The 23,764-nt window shown below is 41.5% G+C and overlaps 1 protein-coding gene across 2 annotated transcripts in view; it reads left to right on the top strand.

The window, feature by feature from the left end:
- The window catches only part of ctnnd2b (catenin (cadherin-associated protein), delta 2b), a gene marked incomplete at both ends in the record, with an annotated part of 125,004 nt that overhangs the window by 11,813 nt on the left and 89,427 nt on the right, over nucleotides 1–23,764 (top strand). For both annotated transcript variants that reach the window (XM_079225404.1, XM_079225403.1), the window contains one exon: nucleotides 9,569–9,681. In XM_079225404.1, coding sequence (XP_079081530.1) covers nucleotides 9,569–9,681 — 113 coding nt within the window. The remainder of the gene's footprint in view (nucleotides 1–9,568; nucleotides 9,682–23,764) is intronic.

The raw sequence follows: 23,764 nt of genomic DNA, 5'->3' as shown, positions 1-23,764 counted from the left end.
ATCATTAATGTTTTAAAGTTTGGACTTTGCCCCCTGGACCTTTTCTTGTATGACTGGGCTGTGCAAGCTGGCACATTGCAAACATCATTGGATTCATGATTTTCTTTACAGTACATTTCTATTAATTTGAATTACCTACAATATTTGACTGTGGCCCTTGTGAAGACCACAGTGGTCACGCTATTTTTTCATCAAAAACCAATGGCATATTCTCAAACAGAAGGTTGAAGTGATATGTACAATAAAAAATAATGTTTGCGAAGATTAACCAAAAATTGCACGGCACCAAAAACACATTTAACACGTTTTAACCAGCCATCTTGTTGGGGATTGGAGTGTGATATTAAGCAACCAATCACACACAAGCTGGATAAGCCTTTCAGACAGCCAATCAAACAAGTGGATCAAGCAACAGAGGGCATAAAGTTAGCTGCAAACTACCCACAAGGAGCCTAAAACTTTCCTCAGAGCAACACGAGCCATCTATGGAGAGGATCACGGCGGGGTCGCCCTCTCTCGTCTCTAGTTATTCTTGATCTTCTCTCTTATCTCGCAGCCTTGAGTTAAAGCTTATCTCTCACAGAGTTCTGCAAAAAGTGCATGTTAATAGCCATCCGTGATCAAAGTGCAGCTTCTGTGGTAGACTTCTGAGATTTCTTTGACGTTAAGGTTCCAAACATGAATGATTGGATTTTTTTTTTTCTTCTACTTCCTTTTTTTTGTTGATCAGGCCCTTTGTATTGTAATGGGTTTAAGCCTGCCATAGTCAGCACAAATGCAGCATAACATAGATTTATATAATTTTAGTATTAGAACCGTTAAGACGAAGATATACTTTGAAATGCTCTCCACCAGTGTTGGCCAGTAACACGTCACTTAGTTTTGTTTTTCAGTAGTGTAAGGGATTACAATTTGAAATTCTCTATTACTTAAGAAAAGTGGGGATCAACATGTTCGCCGTCTTATCACGTGCTCGATTGAGAATTACACTTTCCATATTCAACTCCTATTTGTCGAATACAGCCTCCATGCAGCAAACACTGCAATTCATGGTCTTGTTGTCATTAAAAAAACTCAATCCCTCCTCATCCCCTTTATCAGTGAAGCTCATTCCCACACTTCCACAATGCAGAGGTGTAAACGTCAGTATATATGTTACTGGGCCAGTGGAAATGGAGATGGAACACAGCCTAAATGAAAGATTTCAATACCGCCTAACACTACTGTAACTTTTAAAAAAAATATCCCTTTTGAATGATGCAGTTGCAGCCCAAAACCTCCAGTTAACCAGATTGCATCTCCTTTGTACAGACTGGAGCTAATAAAGTGAATAAGAGCAACGTTGCAGAGTTTTTAGTAGCTGCATGTGAAGGCGGAATCTTCAAATTGGCCATTTGGGTACATCTGGGTACCATCTGTGACATTTGAAATGTTCTCAGGTAGCTGTATAACTCAATTAATGTCATTTTCTTCATCACTATATATATTAATTCCATCTAAATACAATTGTTGAGGCTTTGTATTAAAAAAACACTCAATCAGACTTCTGTATATTTTACAAAATAATAAAATACACCCGTTGGCCAATGCCATTAGGATGTGTGCAGTACCATGATTCATCCATTCAGGCTGAGGAGAGGCTGAGGAGAGGCTATTCATTGCTGAAGGAAGGTTGACTACAGTTGCTCCTCCATTACATGCAGATTAATACAGACAGCAGAAATCAATTTAAATTGATTCAGAGACATTGTATGAGCCATTATCAGCGTTGATGTGCTCTTAAACAAGTTTTTGATCCCAAAACTAAAAGCAAGATACAATACTTGCAGACTGCTATTTACATTTAGGAATCACCTTGTATCAATCATTAAGTACAGCACCCCACACGCTGTGTAGCATCATGTAGCATCATGTCTAAGTCGTACATTTTGTACCAACATTTGTTCTTGAATCCATTCGGTGAAAATACACTTTTTATTGGGCAGAGCTGCTCATATTTCCTCTTTTCCAAACAGCACTTGCAGTGAAATGTCAATCGGCAATGCTCCCAGTAACAGGCAATAAAAGGAGACAAAAATAACAAGGCCACAAGGTGCTTCAACATAATTAAAGCAACAGTGCCGAGAAAAACTCTGGATAAGTCTTCCCCAATAGGTGTTTACCTCGCCCTCAAGGTTTTTATTCGCCCCGCAGTTTGAATAAATAATTCTAACTTGATGCTGTTTTTTTCTTTATTTTGCGCGCACAATGAGTTTAACGAAGACACAATTCACGCCTCCTACCGTGTGCTTTAAACTGCATTGGCGCTGCTGCACGGGGTGGGGTGGAGACACAATATCTTTAAGGAATGAAACCCAGGAACTACAGCCGCAGTTATCAGGGGAAACAAGACAAATCTGTCTGGTTTGGGATGAACATTTAAGTACTTTTGGTATCCGGAGAGCTCTAAATCTCCTCGAATCTGTCTTCCCCCTCGCTATTTTTCTTTTTCGCCTTTATCTCATTTCACTTGCTCCCTTGGTCTCTATCTTTCCATCACTCCCCTCCTTCTCGTGTTGGCTTGTTTCCCTCTGCCTCCGGGACAACTTTGTTACCAACTGGATGTACCTAGCCATTTTTCTGGCCAAAAAACAATAGCTCCCGACAGCAGTAGTCTTAGCTATACAGCCACCGTGACATTTTCTCATTGAACAGGGCCCCTTCTGAAACAACTAAATGCCAGGCGGGCACAATTAGAGCATTTTACCCACTGTAAGAGAGAGGGGGAGACAGCTACAGCTAGAACACACACATGCGCACACACACACACACACACACACACACACACACACACACACACACACACACACACACACTACAACTATGCAGCCCACCACTGTCCTCCAGTCATTTATTTTACTTCACTAATTGCTTTAATGGGCTTTCAGGGGCCAGCCTGCTCCTGAATTCTGGTGGCTCTCTATCTGCTTCCCCTCCGTCTCCATTAACACGTTCAGACCAGAGCCCAATCTTTAGTAATGCAATCAGTTGACAGGCACTTGATTGTGGAACCTGCTCATTAAGACATAGTTAATTGCTTATCAAGCTACGATTATTCACACACGTGCGCACAATCCCACCAATCCGAGAAGCCAGACTCGGCCAGTGAGTGTGGCATACTTCTTCTCTTCCACAAGTATGATGGACTCGGTGATGCTGTACTTAAGCACTACTTATTCCTACTGTACGCCCGGAGAGGTCCTGCAGGTACTGTGAAAGAGAACTAGAATGAGAGTAGAACGAATATCTCTTTTCAAATTAACTGAGCAGGGTGGTCAGCACCATTTATATGTGTATTGTGCCACTGCAAGCGTTGCAGCGGGCTTACTACTCACTCATGCCAGTGTGATGTGTAACACACAGCGTTGGCGGCAAGTGTGTACGCAGTCACTTGATGATGTCACTTTTATAAGTAAGAAAGAATGAATTGGCTTTAAAGAAAGTCGTTTGAGCTCTGTGATTATACCTCTACTGCCGACATAGCGGCGGAGCAACAATGTGTGACACGTTTCGTCACCTAAATAACCAACAACAATCAGCCTTTTCTTTTGAAACCAGTCAGTTGACCATGCAAACAGTTCAATGTTCATTCATCTTTATTCAATAACTATGATTAGCCTGTTTATTACGAATCACTTTCTTTGGATTCCATTCTTTTTCTGCGATGTTGTGCGATCCATCAAAATAAACACGTAGTTTGAATACAATATTCTAAGTAGAATCCACCAGCTTCACACCTATATGACTTGTTCCTCTCTCCTTTGTAACAGAACGGCTGCATTCCAAACTGAGGGCTTTAAGGAGCTTAACCTACACAAGGGACTCAAAATAACTGGTGTGTCAGCCATTGACCTTTTTCTATTTCTTATCTGTCTTTGTGAATCCCCCAATTTAAAAGTTTCAAAAGTCCAATACTGAATTTCTGGAATACTCCTTTGAACTGCATTTCCACACAAAGGTGATGTAAAGTTTTCAAAGTCTGCTAATCGATTTTAATGCTTTACTTGTATCGAAGTGACTGGAGATCAATGGCTGCTTTGGTGGGGAAAATACATTAAAAAATCAATAGATAATTGCATTTGCACGTCGTTAGCGAAAATGTTGATATACTTGTAATGACCTTCAACCGGAGCTGTTGTTGATGTGAGATTTAATGTCATTGTTATTCGATAATTAAACCAAGTTTTCAGAGTTCTGACTGCCCCTAAAAGAATAGAATGAAACAGTTAAAAAAAATCTTATTTCAAGATATCTACAGATTTGTTTGTCCCTGGTATGGGTAAAACTCTTAAAGTAAAGATCCTACATTACCTATAACTAAAATCATCATTCCTGATTGCTACACTCCCCACGTTTTCAAACTCCATGTTGCCAGTTCATCCTACAGGCTTTTTTTGTGGATCTCATGTGTGAGATGATGATGAAGGGTTTTTGATGAACAGAAGACATTATACAACCGCTTTCAGAGGCTGAGCGAGCAGTACTCCTCGTTACGAGTAAATTGACCTTTATGTGTAACATCTGCTGAGTGCTCCTTTAATCCCACCCCAGCATACTTCATGCGGTGCACGCTTGCATGCTCAGAATTGCTGTGTATTTGCATCCTGAAGTTGCAGACTGAAAGCGTTGAGCTATCTCGTTTTAGCCAAACGCTCAATTGATGTCCCATCTATCTGTGTGATCAAACCTGCGTTCACTCAGTCTGCGGTCAAACAGCCAAGCCAATTTTGAATAAAGAAATGACTGGAGGCTCTTTGCATGTGCAGCATGTATTTGCTGGGATGCCGTGATTGGTTTAGTTAGACTGTGGCTTCCAGGAAGAGGGAAGTGGATACGTCAGATACAGGAAAGAAAAAAAGAAACAGAAAACATGTTAGACATGGGTTGGGGACTTTATTCACTGGGCTTCATGGTGCTTTGGGAAGTGACTGTGGCGCCTGTTGGGAAGCCATGGGGTCACACTGGGAGTCAGATTGCATCTAGGTAAGAGATAGTTGTTGCTTTTTCGTGGGAATCTTCACTGATGTCCGCTTGTTTGATGATTCTATATATTATATATATATATATATAGAATATATATTTTATATTTTAATTTGGGAGTGAAAAACAGTCAAGCATTGTTCTTAGTGCTTAGTTCTTTCATTGGCTGGACAAAAACACTGGTTAAATTGCAAACTATCCCTTTTGAGGAGTTCAAACTTTGGCAGACGGAGGTTATATAAAACTGGATGGTGAAAAATAAGAAGCTAATGTGATGGCTTTGTCTCTTTTGGACTCTCTGGCTCACCATAGAATGCTGCAGGAAGAGTCCTAAAGGCTGGAAATGAGTAAGCATATTTGCACTTCCGATTCCCTTGTCTTGAAGTCAGTGTTTTTTTGTAAAGGGTTTTTGGTTAGATGCCTAAATTATGGTCTGTAGCTAACACAAGCCGAAGAGATTTTTACGTTTTGTTCTGTGAATTTTGAAGCTTTTATGTCCCTGTAAAAAGGCAAGTGGCGAAAAGAGACTTCAAAACATCATCATTCCGAACCACAGACTGTGGTCACTGATGTAGTCATCGTGACATCACCCATTGGTTTGTGGACTGCCCTTTTGAAGCCTCGAGCTCGGCAAATTTGTCCGTCACCAGCTTGATTAGGGCCGTCGTCATCTTGGCCATTGCAACCAGTGAACGGAATCTGCCATATTTGACCTGTCAACCAAAGTAAACTCACACTAAAGCATACCCTGCTTTATGATCTGTAAATGGGACTATAATAATAACACTAGTCCTCCTTGTGCATGATATAATTTGTTGTCGAGGACTACCACGATTCTTTGCATGCTTTCACATTCTCTGTGCAAATAATTGCAGCCAATAGTGCAAACAAAAAATATATATTGTCAGGCCACGGTTGAGTGTAGTTTAGGTGTGTGTGTGTGTGTGTGTGTGTGTGTGTGTGTGTGTGTGTGTGTGTGTGTGTGTCAGCTTGTGGATATGGCCTACAAGTGTGTGAAGGCATGTGTGTACTGTTTTGAGTGTGTGTGCCTCCCTTCCATCTTCTGTCTCTCCCTCCTTCTCCTATTACCCCCCCCCCCCCTTGCTTTTCAGTGGTGGTGGCTTGGGGGGGAGGTGGGAGGAGAGGGAGACGTGCAGATGGTGTGGTCAGAGAGAGATAGAGAGAGAGAGAGAGAGAGAGAGAGAGAGAGAGAGGCAGAGAGCGACTGGCGAGTGGCAGACTTTTTTTGGCAGGGTCGGCCGGTGGGAGGGCCATTGTGATGCAACGTTGCATACATAATGCCACAGGGCTTCTGAATGCTCCGTTGCCATGGGGACCTTTGTGCCTCAGTGAACACAGTGTGTGTGTTTCGCGGCCCCTCGAGGAGGGGGAAAGAGAGAGAGAGAGAGAGAGAGAGAGAGAGAGAGAGAGAGAGAGGCTGAGTTGCAGTCAGCTCAAGTGACACTGGAGTCTCTCTCTCTCCATGTCTTTCTTTCTGTCCCTCTAATCACTTGCTGTGTTTGACCTGGGACAGATGAGAGTTTGGAGGAGGGAGAGCGAGTGTTGTTGTTGCTTTTTGACCATATGGGGAGCAAAGAGAAGCGGGATAGTCTCTGTGATTTTGTGTCCTCTCTGTGAAGCATGGTCCATGTGAAGGTAATGTGGTCTCACTACTTCCAAATCTCTTTTATTCTTTACTTTTTCTTTTCTGAGAATACATCCCATCATGGTCTGTTTCCTCTCCCTCTGCAATAACAGGTGTCTGCCTGTCAGCCCTGAATTGGAGGGAGAGGAGAGTAAGGGAGGAGGGGGGATTGCTTTTGTTTGGGTGTTTAGAAGATGCCTTATGACTGAATTCTCACGGCTCGCCATACAGCTAGTTAGTCAGCTCGCTGAGCCACTCAGCGGCAAACAAGCAAACAAACAAAAGACAAAACATTTCATCTCTCCCTACATCTGCTCTGGCGATGTCGCCTCAAAGTAGTTTATTTTTTTATTTTTTCATCCTCGGTGACTATTGATCTATTGACTATTGAAAAAAAACCTGATGTAGCCAGGTGACTTTTTTTGTTTTTCTTCTTTTCTTTTCTTTTGTAGCAGCTGTATTTTCATCTGCGAGTGATCACTCTGTGTGTGTGTGTGTGTGTGTGTGTGTGTGTGTGTGTGTGTGTGTGTGTGTGTGTGAGCATTACAGGATGTTAGCATCAACAGACTGCTCTGCACTCACAACGTTTCCCGCTGACAGAAGTTACATTTAGTGTTCTCCAGCGGAGCCTCTCTGCAGTTTGGTAGTTGCATGCTGTGTCAAGAAGTCTGTAGGAAACCTTTTTCATTTTCCTGCCATTGTTAGTGTAATTAGTGAGTCTTATAAACTGCAGAATCCATGATCCTGTGTGTGTGTGTATGTGTAATGGCTAACGGTTTCCATTAAAGGGATAGTTCAGGTGTTTTATCAATAATCAAGGTACCAGCCCCAGTATAATACTTTCACTGCGCTATCCCTTTAATAGCAAGAAGAAAATACATAATTACGGTGAAATCTGCAGTTTGTGAATTTATTACATTGACGCTTCCTATTAATCCCATTGTATTATTATGGTGGGGCCGTCAGCGCTCTTGAGATGGAAACACACATTGCGTATTATAAATACGATTAATACTTTTTGTGATATTTTGAGTGCGTTTCAAGTGTTAAAACTACCATAAAGTTCCCTTTCCAGGCCGTGTCCGTGCCAATGGAGCAGGCTGACTTTTTTAATGCGATAGCTTTCTCGCGTTGTTTGGCTAGGAGCTCCCCAAGGGGTCAGCATTCGATACGCAGCAAGCCATTTGTCACGCACCTTGTTCACCGTGTCGCAACGTGTCAGACGGGTACAGAGAACATGAGGCGGTTGCATGCGCACTTGTGTCACTTCCTGGATCATCACACAATAAAATTTGTGATTTGTGATTTTGGGCTATGCAAAATATATTGAATTGAAATGAACGGAATCACCGCTTAGTGCAATTTCACTTTGAAATGTTCAGCAATTGACCCACCAAACCAAATGAAATATGCAGAGCTCCATCAGATTTGAATCCAGAATGTTATAGCTTTTAGATGAGCGCCAATCTCTGTCAGAGCAGTCCCTTTGTATTCAAATGCTGACCGGGGACACATTGATTGATTGATTGATTACATCTCCCGTCCTCACATGATTTATTATAATTCCATTACTTTTATTATCTGGAAACCCACCAGAAAACTGTCAGAAAGCAATTTAAGATGTAAATCATGATTTCAGGGCCGCTGCTCCTTTGTCGCAGACACTGTTTGCATTTGAAACCATGTACAAATGGATTAATTATTTTTTTTTCTTTTTTTCTCTCCATCTCTTCTTTGCACAAATTAGTTAAATCAGTTATGTGTAATCAGCTATAATGATCGCAGCCAGCAGCAGATACACAAATACTATAATCAGCTGTTGGTTTGTTTGCATACCGGTTAATTGGTGGTTATTCATTGCACATTGAACAGCAACACAGTCATTGTTAAATGGTATGTAAAAGTAATTTAAGAGGTCACATTCACGTATTTTCTTGTGTCATAAGTCATAGTTTGCCTACACATATTGATAATATCTACATTTTTTATAAGATGTATATCTTCATAAAAATGTTCATCAGGGCTTGCCCGTCGCCTAAAATGTTCTACATTGTTTCCTTTTTTCTTTCCTGGCATGACCTCCTTTACAGTAGATGTTTTTTGTCACACTCAGACAGCTGCTTCAGGGTACTCCTGTGGGTCACTGGTCCAGGTGTGCGCCCCTCCGTTATGTAACACCTGATAATGTTACTGTTTTTTTCTTTTTGTGAACAAGACTTGCCTGGAGCCGAACAGGCAGCCTCACACATAAAAGCCTTTTAGAGGTGTCGGCTTTACCAAGGACACACATCTCCTCACGTTTGTTTTTTATACATCCACCTGTTTTATGCACATTTTCATATAAGTATAGTATATGAAATTAGATTTAGGCCCCACATTTTAGGATGAAGGTGACCGTGTTTCTTCCGGGGGCCTCTACACTGCAGAAAACATGTTCTTCAACTGGGAAGATGTGACCGACAAAGTGCTTCATACCAGCTGGATGCACACTATAGAGTGTGTAGATGATTTGTCAGACAGGCATTTTGACTAAACCTTTCATGTGAAAAAAAAGAACAAAATCATCCCAAGAACGTCATCTGTTTCGCAATTTTTTTTTCGAGTCGCAGAATAACCAATGTCTCATTTGAGACGGCTTTATCTTGGTGCTGACACATTACACTCCTCTCTGCGTGAAACAGTGGCAGACACAGCGATATCTGTCCCCTTCTGCCGCCACAGACCGCAGAGTCCATTTCACAACAATTCAGAACGTGTCAGAGACGACGGTGGCCAAAAGTGAGGTTCAGGATGATTGTAAACGGGACCGTAAACAAGCAGATAGAACGTTTTGACTCTCTCTCTCTTTCTCTCTCTTTCTCTCTCTCTCTCTCTCTCTCTCTCTCTCTCTCTCTCTCTTTGCAGGAGTTGCAGTTTGAACGTCTGACCAGGGAGCTGGAAGCCGAGCGACAGATCGTTGCCAGTCAGCTGGAGAGATGCAAGCTTGGCTCTGAGACTGGAAGCATGACAAGCATCAGGTGTGTTTGTGTGTTTTTTGTCTCACACCTGTCAGATCCTCTTCTGCTCACTCTGACCCCGCGCGTCTGTCAGCTGTGCTCTCGCAGGCGGGTACACTCCCTGATTTGTGTCCAAAATCCAACTCTGTGATTGAAACCACGGTTTAAGAAGAGTGAGAGAAACCGGTGTTCCTTCACCCAACACACACATACATACTACAGAGCTCTGCGACCAGTGTTGGGGTAACGAATTACAAAGTAACGGATTACAGTAACGATATTACTATTATAGGTAACGAAGTAAAGTAACGCATTCCACTCAAAATATTGGTAACTACACTACTTTACTAGACCTCAGTAATGCGCTTTCCTGCGTTACTCAAGCCATTTTTACCAGTCCAAAACGGTCTCTTTTAGTGGCGCGCGAGTCACACGACACTTCCTGCATGAACAGTAGCAACAAGCTGCTAGCTAGAGCTGCTGCTGCTACTGCCCGCGACCCCTCTGCCCAAGTCGGGTGTCGAGCCTGGTCCCGCTACCTTCGGTGGTTTTCGGGGAGCTAGCGGAAGTTAACGGAGAGCTAGCGGAAGTTAGCAGGGAAGTGACGGAGCGCTAGCAGGAGCCCCAGCCGGCTACAGCGGGGAGCTAACGGGGACTCTGACCGAAGGCAGTAGCGGCTCGTAACCCGACGTTTACGGTAGATTGTTCATGCAGGAAGTGTCGTGTGACTCGCGCGATTATTATTATTGGAAATTATATAAATTAATAATAAATTATTATTGAAAATAAAGTGATGAAAGGGCCATGATGTTTGTCCATGTAACTTTGGAGTTCATTTGGACATTTGCTTAAAAAAAATGGAAAGTAAAGTAACTAGTAGTGAAGTTACTTTTCTAATGCAGTAACTAGTAAAGTAATCTAGTTCCAATTTTCAGAAGTAACTAGTAACGTGTAACTAGTTACTTTTTCTGAGTAACTACCCCAACACTGTCTGCGACATACCTATTTATATAGTGGCTTTCTTATAAACTCACACAATTGACATATATCAACGAGGTAGAGATACATACATCTGGTCAATGTATCCTCATACAACGGTTCATAGGATATCCTACGAAAAGTTACTCATTCATTTCTTTGAGCGATTTAGGTTTAGGTAAAAATAACCTTAATTCCGCAAAATACGTGACAAAAACAGACATACAATGACATACAAAAATTGTTGAGGGATATCTGTGAATGCGTACGAATGCTGGATGTGTACAGCCTGACCTGGGAGCCTGCATAATCAAAGGAACTATGTGTAGCATTTATCTTCAATAAGTAATGGAAATCATTTTGCGACATCGTTAATACATTGATTGATTAAATACATTGATTGCTGAAAGGACGAGCTGCATCTACCTGAGCTCAACATACCAACGTTTCTCTCAGACAGAGCTACCTAGCTGGTTAGCTTGACGTGGGTCCAATTTGAAGTTGCATTACTGGATTTGTTTTGGCTTCTTGTGTCCAACCTGACAAATTATAACTATATCAAGCTGTTACAGCCAGCCCGCTCTCTCTCCCAACTCGTCAAGTACAGCAGCTTGGTCAGTGGCCCCAAACTATGAGGCTCTCTGTGACCATGGTCATGGCGGAAGTAAAGGAGGAAGTGAAGTTATGTAGCATTAAGAGCGACATGTTCCGTTTGGGATGCCGGTCGGGGATGATGGATGGCTCAAGCAAACACAGGACTCTCATTCGGGGAGTCAACATTGTTTATCAAGTTAGCTATGTTGGTACGTCGCGTACGTAACGTAGTCTACCTAACCATAACCCTGAACCCTAATGTACTTATTTAAACCCAAATCATGGCCTTTTCCTGAACCTAACCAAGCAGTGTTTTATGTGAAAGCGGCAAAGATGACGGTAGAGGGGTATGTTTAATAGTTTGAAACTTGACAAACTTGCGAGTTCTAAAACCAAAACAATGAGCTGAAAGACGCCAAAATGCTTCCAAGAACTGCAGACTTCGGTGGTGGTTCTTTGAGGTTTTGTGACTACCAGCAACCCCTATTATATTGCCCAAAGTCGTTCAATCCATTAGTAGTATGGTGATTGATTAGTGCAGCTTTTAAATACTATAGCTTGTCTTTTTTAAGGATTGTAACCACACAACATCACGGATGGTCATAAGTTAATGAAAAAAATAAGTAATTGCTAAATATAATTCCCTAATTCTACTTGAATGTTTACCAATTCAAAAGAAGAGCTGTTTTTACTTACTCATTATTTTTAATATAACTACATTCCTGTAATTATGTTCACGTTAGCTGACCTCATTTTGAGAACCCATAGTATCTGTTTTCAGCTGTCACTAGTATTATCCCTCTTCTTGCTCTTCATAATAAACATGCAGAATAACAACAGGGAGGTCAAGGGGACATGAAGCAATTAATTTGTTACCGCCGTATAAAAAATGTTGCTTAATCCAGTGTCATTTTCATAAATACGGTCAATAAAAGCTCAAGGATGATAATTTGAGACATGATTGTAAGTGTACGGTGTGCTTCGAGAAAGGCTACAGATTCTAACATTTTTAGCAGAGTAAATCCGGATTTGATCATCACTTAACATATTGATCAAATCATTTCTCGTACAAATAACTCTTCCATATGGATTTGTTCATAAACTGGACTAGAGTGTTACAGCTACAGATGTTATTCTTGGAGCCAAAGTATCATATTTACAAATCAACATATATTTCTTTCAGCATTTTGCATGAGCTGAACACAAACATGACATGACCTTGTGTTATGCTAACATACAAACCTAATCTCTTTACATCTGACTAATTTCCCTCGTTGGTGATGAGCAGGAGTGACAGCATTTCCCAGAATACCTTTTTGCAGCAGCAGCAGCAGTGAGCAAAATGACATTTTTTTGCGACAAAATCGTGCCAACCCTGTCAGTGTAACACTCCAAGTTGATCAAAGCGTCTGCTTCCGGTAGTTTAAATAGAATTTTGGCTCAGGTCTGATGACACAAAGCAAATCCCCAGCTTGTCAAACATGACACGCTATTAATTGTACAAATAAAATCTGCAATTGCTTCTTAAAGAAAACCAAACAAGGAGGAGTCCATTGTCCTGCTCTGGGCATTCGTTTCGCTTTTTTATTATTGTTGTTGTTGTTGTAGTTTTTGCCGTGATGAGAGGAAGTACACTGTGTACAATGTGTCATATTATCTGCCACTTGATTGAGTTTGGACCCAAGCTTCGTCTCAACTCCGAGCTCAAAGAACACACTCTACACATTCCATACTGGTCCCGTGATGTGAAGACAGCACTTCTGACACAATCGACGTAACGCACTAAGCCTGCCTATCAGAACAATGTAACACGATTAAAGCCTCTCACTCACTCACTCACTCACTCACTCACTCACACACACACACGCACACACACACACACACACACACACACACACACACACACACACTAATAGATGCACACGATCCATCATCTATTCTCTTCTTTGATTGCGTTAAGCGAGTGGGGATTCCATCCTACTCAAACTAATTACTCATCGGCCCGCATTGTAATTCTTGTTTCATTTTGAGTGGTGGATCAACAAAGAGACGAAAGACGGTCTAAAACCCGATTCATTCAGCGGTCTAATTAACTGGTGATGCGTTTAGCTCCTCAACGTTGTCACAGGGCTGCACCCCCCCAACCATCAGAGAAGGAAGAGGTGTGGAGTCCAAAAGAAAAAGCACTCTTTCAATTCATTAGCTGCGTACAGATGGAATACAGGCTGCCATGTTGCTAACTTGATTAGCTGGGTTCATTATTGAGTGAGTAGCAGAGCGTCCGCACTGTCCGTCTGCTATTGCTTTATGTCCACTTTGTTGGACTTGGAGGTCATTACCGAAAGGACAAATGGTTTGGCAAAACACAACAAGGCACTGCTAGAAGTTTGCAGTGCCTAAAGCATGAAGGATTCATTGCCCAATCTCCTCTGAAACATTGGTATTGTTGCCGTTCTGAATCATTGCCGCCTGTCCCGGCGAACAGAAGGGGCGACATTTAATCTGCAGCTACAAGACATGAACAGGGATTTATCTTGATAGCATTTTTGGCGAGACGTATTGACACTGTGCGCAGCAATTAAACGAGGAGTTTTAAATATATTCTCAGCAGCTTGGTGGTAAAATTAAACTCAAATTGCTGCGGTGTTTTGAGTTTGTTCCTTTTGTCATTTTAGTGGATAATTGGATGTGGTAAATTAACAGTTTTTTCTTCTTTGTTTTTAGCTAGGTTAGCATATGTTAGCATGGCCGTGATGCATTTTGGCCCGTACAGTGTTTTGTCTTCTTCTTTAGCAAGGTATATTATCTGATAAAAGCTAAAACAATTGTGTTAGCTGTCTGTCTCTCTATGTTCTAAATCCAGACTGTCCAGTAACAGTGCAATACACATTCAATTCCACGAGCAAACGCTAATTTACTGGTGTTGTCAAAACTGGCTTTAAGCTACCATTTCTCACTTTAATTCAGTGCTTTTGTGTCACATTAGGTAGCTGTCAGTTGTATAGCATGAAAAAGTAGCCTCAAGGAAAGGGTTCCATATAAATAGAAAGAAAGAAAGTATCCTTTATTAATCCCCTTGGCAAAATTGGTCTCTGCATTTAACACATCCTTAGTAATTAAGTAACAGTGTGCTGCTGTGAGGCGCCCGGGGAGCTACAGTCACATTGAAATATACTTCAATATCTAGAAAGTTACACTATTTCCAATTGAATAAGCATATATTCTGTGCTCTTTGTAAATGGGAAAGCTGCATGTTCCAGTTACTTATTTTTCCCCGTGTTCATATAGTTCAAGTAGTCGTATGAACTCCAAATTAATTATAATACTTGTGTTATTTTATTTCTTCAGAATTTTTTTGTGAAAAAAAATAATTGAAAAACAAAAATCACATTTATAACATATTTTGATCATAACTATGAACATCCAGCATGATATGAGCAAGATTCCTCAAAAATGCTCCCTCAAACGGCTCTGAGTTTTTCCAACTCCATGATTCAGGGACCTACCAACATCCCACCTACTAATAACACACACACGAAGATTACGCAAGTACATAAACTTAACAGTTACTTTATTATTTTTTTTTACACTACATGTCTCTTCTCACAAGGGTTGCAGTATTGTAGCAATTTAAATTAAGTTAAAAAACGATTATTATTTTTTTTGTTGCTTGGGGCGCATGGGGCTTATGTTAACTGAGCACAACGATTCATGTCTGACGTTTGACACTATATGACAAAAAAAGATCTTAGCACAAGGTCCACTTATTTATTTTTCCCTGAGTTTGTTTTTAGCCCATAACAGTTGTTTCCTCTCAACTTATAATAACCTAATTGGTCCTAATAGTCACATTTAATATACCATTTGAAATATGATGCATGCTGCCTTCACATGGAATCAGACAACACCTTCTGGACGGCAAGAGAAAAACAAACGCAGTAGCACGGCAAAAATGAAACACGTGACAATATGATGCCATGGGGATGTTGTTTCCAATTTAAACAACGTTCACCGTATGTGAGGGAGCTACGTAGAATCAGGACGGAAATTCCTCTAACGGACAGCAGAAAGTAAAAATGTTTGTACTTTGATAGTTACCGTTTCCGGTATTCTCTGCAGGCCTCACCTAATTTCACCGTCCAGCTCTCGTCCACTAAAATGAAATCCGGTTTGCAGTCTGGTCGATTCCATGTGAATGCAGTATTATTGGCATTCTCAAAGGAGCAGCTTTAGTTTCTACTCCCAGACAAACCACAGGTGTACAGTAGAAAATATAATATCACCGGTGTTGTTATGACTGGAGACAATAAAAGGACTGTGCGGGATTTTCAGACACCTTGGCTGATGCAAGACAGATAGTGTGTAGAAATAAAAAGAGGATTGGACTGTGTAACAGTCTGTTAGGTGTCAATGCAACTATTGAAAATACAGATTTTCCTGCGTCACCAGAAGGGAATCCCAGAAAAAAATCAATATGTGAATCATGCACCAAAGATTCCTTTTATTCTAGTTATAAGTCATTTCAGTTGACTTTCTTTGTCTGTATTATTTGAATTTGACAGCTCCATTAAAAAGTAAGCAATAAAGTACTTAAAATAATGGAAATCTGTCCCCAGATAGGCAGACGGGCTAAACCACAGAAAAGTTGAATTAAGAATGAGCCTTAAGTGCAGCTGTGAGGCGGGCCGGCAGTTCAGGACTCCTGTTGTGTTGTGGAAGATAAGGACTTTCAGACTTGCTAATGACATCTTCAGCTCTGCCTTTGTTTCCCGTTTTAATCAGTCACCACAGGTCACAGTGTCCGCCACAGCATATGCCGCTGCTTCATCACGGCAAGAGGAACAAATCCAGTGTGTGTGTGTGTGTGTGTGTGTGTGTGTGTGTGTGTGTGTGTGTGTGTGTGTGTGTGTGTGTGTGTGTGTGTGTCGTTCGATCAGTCAAACGGAGACTATGTTTTTGTCTCCCGAGAGAAGAGCGCGATGTACGTCGCCTCATTAGTTAAAGGACCATTCCTCCTCAAATGTCAAGGTTGCAAGGGGATATTTCGGTGGTTCTTCTGGGGTGGAAATGAAGTAAATGGTAAATTGCCATGTTTCTGATTGTCGTATTGTAGATGTCCATGTTCACCCTTTAAGCACAACTCTTTTCTATTTGTCGCTTCAAGTAATAATTTTGATGATTTCCATTTAAATAAATGTCCGTTAAGTCACTATCTTTCGGCGAATGAAAAAAATGGGGAGTGCTGCTTTTGCAGTTTCTTGAACTGTGTTCCCAGGAAATATCACGAGCGACAACATTGCTTGGATCTCTGGAAAGTGAAACCTTAATTACCAACCACAACAGGGCCCTATTCCTCGTACCTGGTTTAACAAAGTCGATCAAATGTCCTATTATCCAGCTTAAATTACCGAGATGATTGACGTCAGGCTAACTCGGTTCCTCAAAGGCTGGTGCGCCCTCAAACGGTCTCATTAATTCTAACCAGACTTAAGTCATCAGGATCATTGCCCGTTCATCTTCAAAAGGGGGAATAATCAAGCACAGTTTACATGATCTTCAAACACTACAATGGCAAATAAACTCAGAGGAACAGCCACTTTTGTCTCCGCTGAGAAACAGGAGATGATCATGAATGCATATGAGGAAGTCAAGTCCATAATCATGGCAAAGTATAATGCTGCGTTCACAGCAAACGTGCTTGTAAAATATCAGTTAAAGTTAAATGCGTCAGTGTTGGGAAAATGTATCGGCTAATTTGAAGTGCCTCATCACCCAAATCAATCAGATTGTATTTAATTAAATGTGCCTGCTGGCAGTAGTATACAAATGAATATATATATATATATATATATATATATATATATATATATATATATATATATACTTGTGAGGATATATGTACTGTGTGTATGTATCATGTACTATATATGTGTATATACATGTATGTGTAGATTACCATATAACTAGGAGTCTGAATATGTGTATGGGCGGATCAGTATGTATGTATTATTCATAATCAGAAATTCAATCAATTGAAGCAGTGAGTATTATAAGTATATATATATAAAAGTATTCTTATCATGAGTCCATCTTAATAATTTTCTACAATAATGATATGTATGGTGTACTAATAACACTGTCATATAATTATGAGTGCTTTCAACACATCCAAGGCTGTGGCAAAGTGGTTAGCATGCCTGTCCTTCAATCAGAGGGTTGGAGGTTCGAGCCCCAGCCCCACTAGTCCATGTCCTTGAGCAAGACACTTAACCATAATTGCTCCCTGTTGCTGTATCTAGAGTGTATAGAGCAAAAATGTAAGTCGCTTAGGATAAAAGCTTCAGCTAAATGACATTAAATGAAGAAAAAAAAATCCATACGTTTCTACAAACAGCAGCAGCTTTCCAGATGTTCTCTGCATCGCCGACACTATACAAAAATGTACCACTCGCAAAAGTACGTGAGTAGTACAGTAGTCGATGCTGTGCCGTGTGGCGTTCTTAACGTACAGCTTGAGGAGGTCTTGTAAATAACTGATTCCTTGCTGGCAGAATCGATATTGCTCGTACAGGAATTCATGATGATGTGAGCTTGTACAGGAAGTCATCTTGGAGATCTGGAAGAACTCTCTCTCTATAAAACTAATATAGTTCTTTATGCAGATGGTTTAGACAATATTTCTAACCATAGAGCGCTTCATATTTCACTGAAGGAGTGACTTATGTGACAAGTTAGCATATACAATATTTCATGTAACATTAGCCAAATTAAATAGTTTAAAATACCCAATCCTTGAGCTGCTTTAAAATAAGCCAAGCTTTTTGTCTTACTGAAGTTGAAGGAACATTTTCTTTGCCGTAGGGAGGCCTTCTACTCATCCTCCTCTTCTTATTCCGTTTCCTCTTCCATATTGTCTTTTCTCTTCACCCTCATCATCCGACCTCTCAAAGTCGATCCCCTCCCATCCAAAAACAAGGACAGGTCACTATAGAACAGTGCGGTTAAGAGTTAATATTTGGAGCCGTGTCGTGGTGTCAGTTGGGTTTGCACCAGCTGAGAGCCTTGCTCAGAGCATAGGTTAGGTTGCATTTTTAAAACAAGCCTGGAGCAGCTGGTTGACTCTGACCTCGACCAGGTGCATCATGGGTTGCCATTCTGATTTGGAAGGTAAAAGATTGACCAAAGTAGTATAACGATGGAGTAAACACCAGAGAAGCTGAGCAGTATCTCTCTTTCTCTCTGTTTTCTGCGCTGGTGCATGCCTTACTCTGCTATAGTGTTTACCTGCTCCATGGCTACAGTCCCGTTATCTAATCATCCGAGTGCACCTCTGACAGTGAGCACACACCACCCTGAGCAGATACAGATATCAGAGCTCTGGTGGCACCGTGGCGGCCACTCCACTTCGCTGACCGAGGACTAGCCTTCTCGCAGGGTGGGCTTTTTTTCCGTCTGCCTCTTTTGGTTGTCTAGATTGTATGTTCGGGTAATCGAATGCTTGGCTGCAGAGTGGTGATCGTGTGTGTGTGTGTGTGTGTGTGTGTGTGTGTGTGTGTGTGTGTGCATAACCATTGGCTGTAACCACAGCACCCTGCGAGGCCCACAGGGCCCAAACGCTTCCCCGACTAGCGAGAACCCATTACCCAGAAGCTGTCAGGGCGCTCAGCTGCCAGCTTAGACCCACAGCGCTGTGGGTCTGCCTCCGCTCCTCTTCAACACACCCCGACTAACGAAGATGTTTGCAGAAGGGTACAGCTTTGATGAAAATTATTACCTGTTTTATTTCTAATAGTCCTTTGAAGGACCATTTTCCCACCGAGGCAGTCTGAAATATTAGCATTATTAGAACATTTTCATGTCAGGCCTGTCAGATAAAACATTTTACATCCCAGTCCGTCAGAAGGCTAATTGACTCCTATCATAAATGGAGATCAGGCCAAACTCAATAATTTTGTAAAGAAATACAATAAACTAAAGTAGAAAAGAGTAGACACCCAATCAAAACTGTCCCCATCTCATCATCAACAAACTACATCCCATAAATGACATTCCATTGGCAGCTTAATGAGGCTACAGCCCCATAGAAAATAAATTAACCCCACTATAGTCCCTCGGCTGCTGTTTCTCCCATTATCCAGTTGCTATGCACTAAAACCACATGTTGCTCAGTAACGCAAGGTGTCAAACCTTAAGTAAATGTGTTGCTTAGCGTGCTTTCCGTATGCTAGCAGCGTGATAGAAACACATCTTCTCCGCATCAAACAAGCTCGCCAAGCTGCTCCCATCTGACTAGTGTTTGTCATAGCTCCGCCCTCCGTGGCCGGGGTTAGGATGTAGCAGTTGGAGAGATAACTGGTAGGGGTTTGGGTAAGTTTGGCTCGATTTAAGCGTTGCAGACGCCGACTGGTACCCCCGTTATTCAACCTTTCATTTTTCAGTCAGTTACCCATTTTTCCTAAGTTGTCTGTTTCTGTATCTACCTACCCTCTGTCTGCACGTGGGTCCTATCAGACTGCTGAATGATACTTCTTAAGAAAAGATGTGATTGTGATTGCTGTTATTGTCATTTTTGTCAGCATTTGTCAAAACTGACTTTTAATACCACATGTCTGAGTCTAGCCTTGTTTATTAATTTCCTTTGTATAGGTTGCATAAACCAACAACACATATTCAAACGCAGGCAAACACACATACATGCAAAAAACCCACACCTGGCCTTGCATGTGCATATTCCACATATGGCTGGGATATTGCTAATTAGGGAAACATGTTGTGCGGTTTTACCATACAATCTCACAGTCACTTGTGAAGTAGGTCAATTATGTAACGAACAAATACATTTGCCACACTTTGTGTTTATCCACTGATGTCTTTTTCAAACACTCAAGAACCAGGGGCCTGCACTTTGTCATTAAGGGTCATCCTGTCGCTACCTGTGCGAAGGTAATATCTCCTTCATAGTAATACAAAGGCTTAGTGGACTTGAGCAACAGTTGAGCTGAACACCTCCATATGATTGTGGGGTTCTTTTTTTTAAGCATCAGAGCAGCAGAGAGTAAGCCTGTGTAGAGACTTTGCTGTTTGATTGATTGATTTTGTGCAGGAGCTTTGCCATGACTTATCACTCCAATTGTAGTTTTTTGTCATGGCTGTAATCAGACAGATCACGTTTTAGGGGATCATTGCAGAACTTGGGGAAATTAGGAGATCTCAAGGGCCACACCTAGGATGATAACGACAACGATGTGAGCTTCCACACTGATGGACCATAGTGTTCTGCAAATAGCCCCAAAATGGATAGAAGTAACAACCGCTGTGAGTTTCTTCTTGATAAAACAATTTATTTTAGCAAACAGGGGTCAATGATGATTCCCTCTACAAAGCCGTTTGCCGTAAATGTGGATGGATTTCCATTGGCTGTCGGTGTTTCTATTGTCTAGAGTGATGTCAACGATATCATGTGACACTGTTTTTTGGGGATAATTGTGGTGTGGACTCGGCCATCCACTTGAGTTGGCGTTATCGTTTCGGGTAGGATAAGTGTAACAATGTTGCACTCAGCAAGCGCTCCACCAAATGCTGTCACTTAAATGTGAATGATTGGTCCACCTTTTAGGTCAGCCCACCTTAAGTCTTGAGGTCTGAACTTGTCACTATCTTCTGGGCTAACCCCCTTAACTTTAATCAGCAAATGTCTGGAGAAGTTGTATCAATATTTCACCGACAAATAAAGTCACACACATATAAAGTTACTTCTGGCATACTCACTGCCACACACATACATGTGCGTAGACTGACTTGCACCTCCACAGAACTGTAACTACGCGTCGTGGCGAAGCAGATAGCAACAGCTGGGTTTGGTCCGCTTGGTAGCTTCTCATGTCCTGCGGCTCCTTCTTCTATCAGTCATGTATTGCTCGGTTCCAATCGCCAATGTTTAAAATACACAAAGAATCTCAACACAGTGGCATAGGAACCCCAGCGCCAACTGTTTTTTTTAGTCACACCAGCACACAAGTATAAATACTCTTAGGCATTACTTTGGGGTTTTATAACAGTCCGTTCTTAAAAGAGTTACAACAGAGGAGTAAAACTGTAGAATGTATGTATTCATGCATAGCATTAATAACACTCGCAACACAATACTTATTTGGTGTAAGAACAATGCTTTATGGTCATGACCTTGTCGCCTTGATGAAATGTGATGAAATAAGTGAAGGATTACTGAGATCTGTGAGACATGAGGAAGTGTGATATTGAGATGCTGTCATAACATCTTTAGTGATTGCGGATCATCAAGGAGTTTGCTGTTGTTTTTTTCCCCCAGTTTTTGTATTTTTGTAGGGATTGGAACATTAATAGGCTCCCCTCTATCATACTCATGAACTGCATGTTCTGGAAACACATCACACGCTCCTCTCTAAATGCCAGCACTCTGAATGGTTCTTACCGACATTGTGACCGGATGAAACAGACTTTTAGTTAAAGGCCACTACCTCTCGGCCATCGTCCCCCGAATGTTGATCTCAGTCCGGCAGAACCATCTGGTGTTCTGAATAGGCTCTTAAAGTTTTGATTGAATGAAAAGAAAAGAGAAAAGAGAATCTTGATGTTGGCAAAGCAAAGTCTGGTGTAACATCGAAGCAGCACACTCGTGCCTCAATGAATAATCTGTGATTTTTAGATGTCTTTATATCTCTCTGACATTCGAGGTCTTTGATATTGAATGCTCTCATTTACACTCAGCACTTTCTCCCTTTTCTTCACCGTTTGGATTTGAACGTCTCCGTGAGCTCTTAAATATGGACAGTACAATGAGTATAATGATAATGACGGTGCCGCTTTTGATGATGTAGGCGACGAGGACATTAATATTTAAAACCTTGAATCGATCCAGAGAAGGCCAACGATGATGACAGCGTGTGTCCTTGTTATCAATCTGGGGGGTGGGAGAAAATAGGAAAGGGGGGTACGAAGTCACAATTTAAACACTGGCGTTTCTTGTACTCTGCCTATCGATCTTTTGGAGTCAGTGTTGAGCAACGAGAGGGATGCAGATGAAGAGGGAGGGAGGAGAAGGTGAGCGGTCTATACAGGGCTCTCCCTGTTGATCAGATGAATGGAGAGGTCCATTTAGAGAGTGAGGAAGGATGGGAAATGGGGGGAGGGACACAGTTGGGTAATGCAGCCGAAACGGATCTGGCTCATCATTTCCAGGTTTTCAAAAGTTTCGGTATTGCTCCTGAAATGTTTGCGTAGAGCTGTTTGATTCAGACTCGTGGTAAGACGGCAGCTTTTTTATCTCGCAGAAGACTCGATGCAATTTCACACACTGTGACTTCAGTCGCAAGAGTAAAAGTAGAAAGTTATTATTTTTCTGTTTGTCTGTAATGGAGTCAAGTGTTTTTTTTTGTTGTACTTATTCTTTTAATGGTATTGCCAACAAAAAAAGGAAAGCATGGTCAGTTTACCAAAGCTGGATTAGCAGAACAGAATACCACAGACAGCGAGTAGCCTAAGAAACTTAACAATTTTCTTAATTCATTCAGGCCCACGTTATGTTTGTGGTAGTTCTTCTCTATTGTGTTTGGCCGATGTTTCAGCAAGCATTATACAAGGCTGATATTAAACACATTTCTGAAATGTTAACATTCGCCGTATCTGGTGATTTGCAGAAACGTACTTTGCCAACAAATTTTTCTGGAGACTGGGTTGTGTTTATATCTCCAATCATCAGGCCAATTACAAATATATACTGGAGTAATGTTTTTAGACTTGCACTGGAGCCGGTGATGTAAGCTTGCTGCCTTTTATTACTTATATAGAGGCATAATTTAGAGCTGCAGTGTGACATCCTCTTGTTGAGATGTCACACAGTTGCAGTCAGAGAAAGCCTGTCTTTTTGAAAATGAGACTTAAACGTGGAGCAGAAACGCAGAGAAAAAGAGGACAGAGGGTTGAAAAGAGGACAGATGAGGGCGTCAAGATGGACGCAGAGTGAGTAGGGAGGTGGGGAGAGGGAGGCAGCAAGGGAATAGCAGGATGAGCCATGAGGCAAGGAAGGCGGGTCGGGAGGGGGGGTGCGTTCTGGTGTTAAGCCTTTTAACCTGCTACCCTGCAAACACACACTGAGTTAGCATGAGTCACTCTGAGACCCAGACACTCTTAATAAGCCTAATATCCTCCACAGTCACAGACAGACTCTGTCTGCCACACTAGCACACTCAGGGGTGTGTGTGTGTGTGTGTGTGTGTGTGTGTGTGTGTGTGTGTGTGTGCGAGTGTGTGCTAACCGACTCCTAGTGTTAGTACAGTCATCTGCGACTATATTATTGATCTGCCAGCAGAACGGAGACAGAACTGTCACAGTTAAGCTCCGATGAAAACCTCCTTAGTCTACAAACGCACACACAAGCCGGTTTTGAAGCGCACAAGCTTAAATACAGTAGTTGGGTTGAACTGAAAGAAATGCAATACAAAGTTGCTATGATATTTTTGACACATTTCGTACATTTTTGTTTTCCTCAAAATGC

This window comes from Taurulus bubalis, assembly GCF_910589615.1.
Source record: "Taurulus bubalis genome assembly, chromosome: 1".
NCBI lineage: Eukaryota > Metazoa > Chordata > Actinopteri > Perciformes > Cottidae > Taurulus > Taurulus bubalis.
The sequence above is the reverse complement of the archived record's forward strand: the minus strand, read 5'-3'. Positions and strand labels throughout refer to the sequence as shown.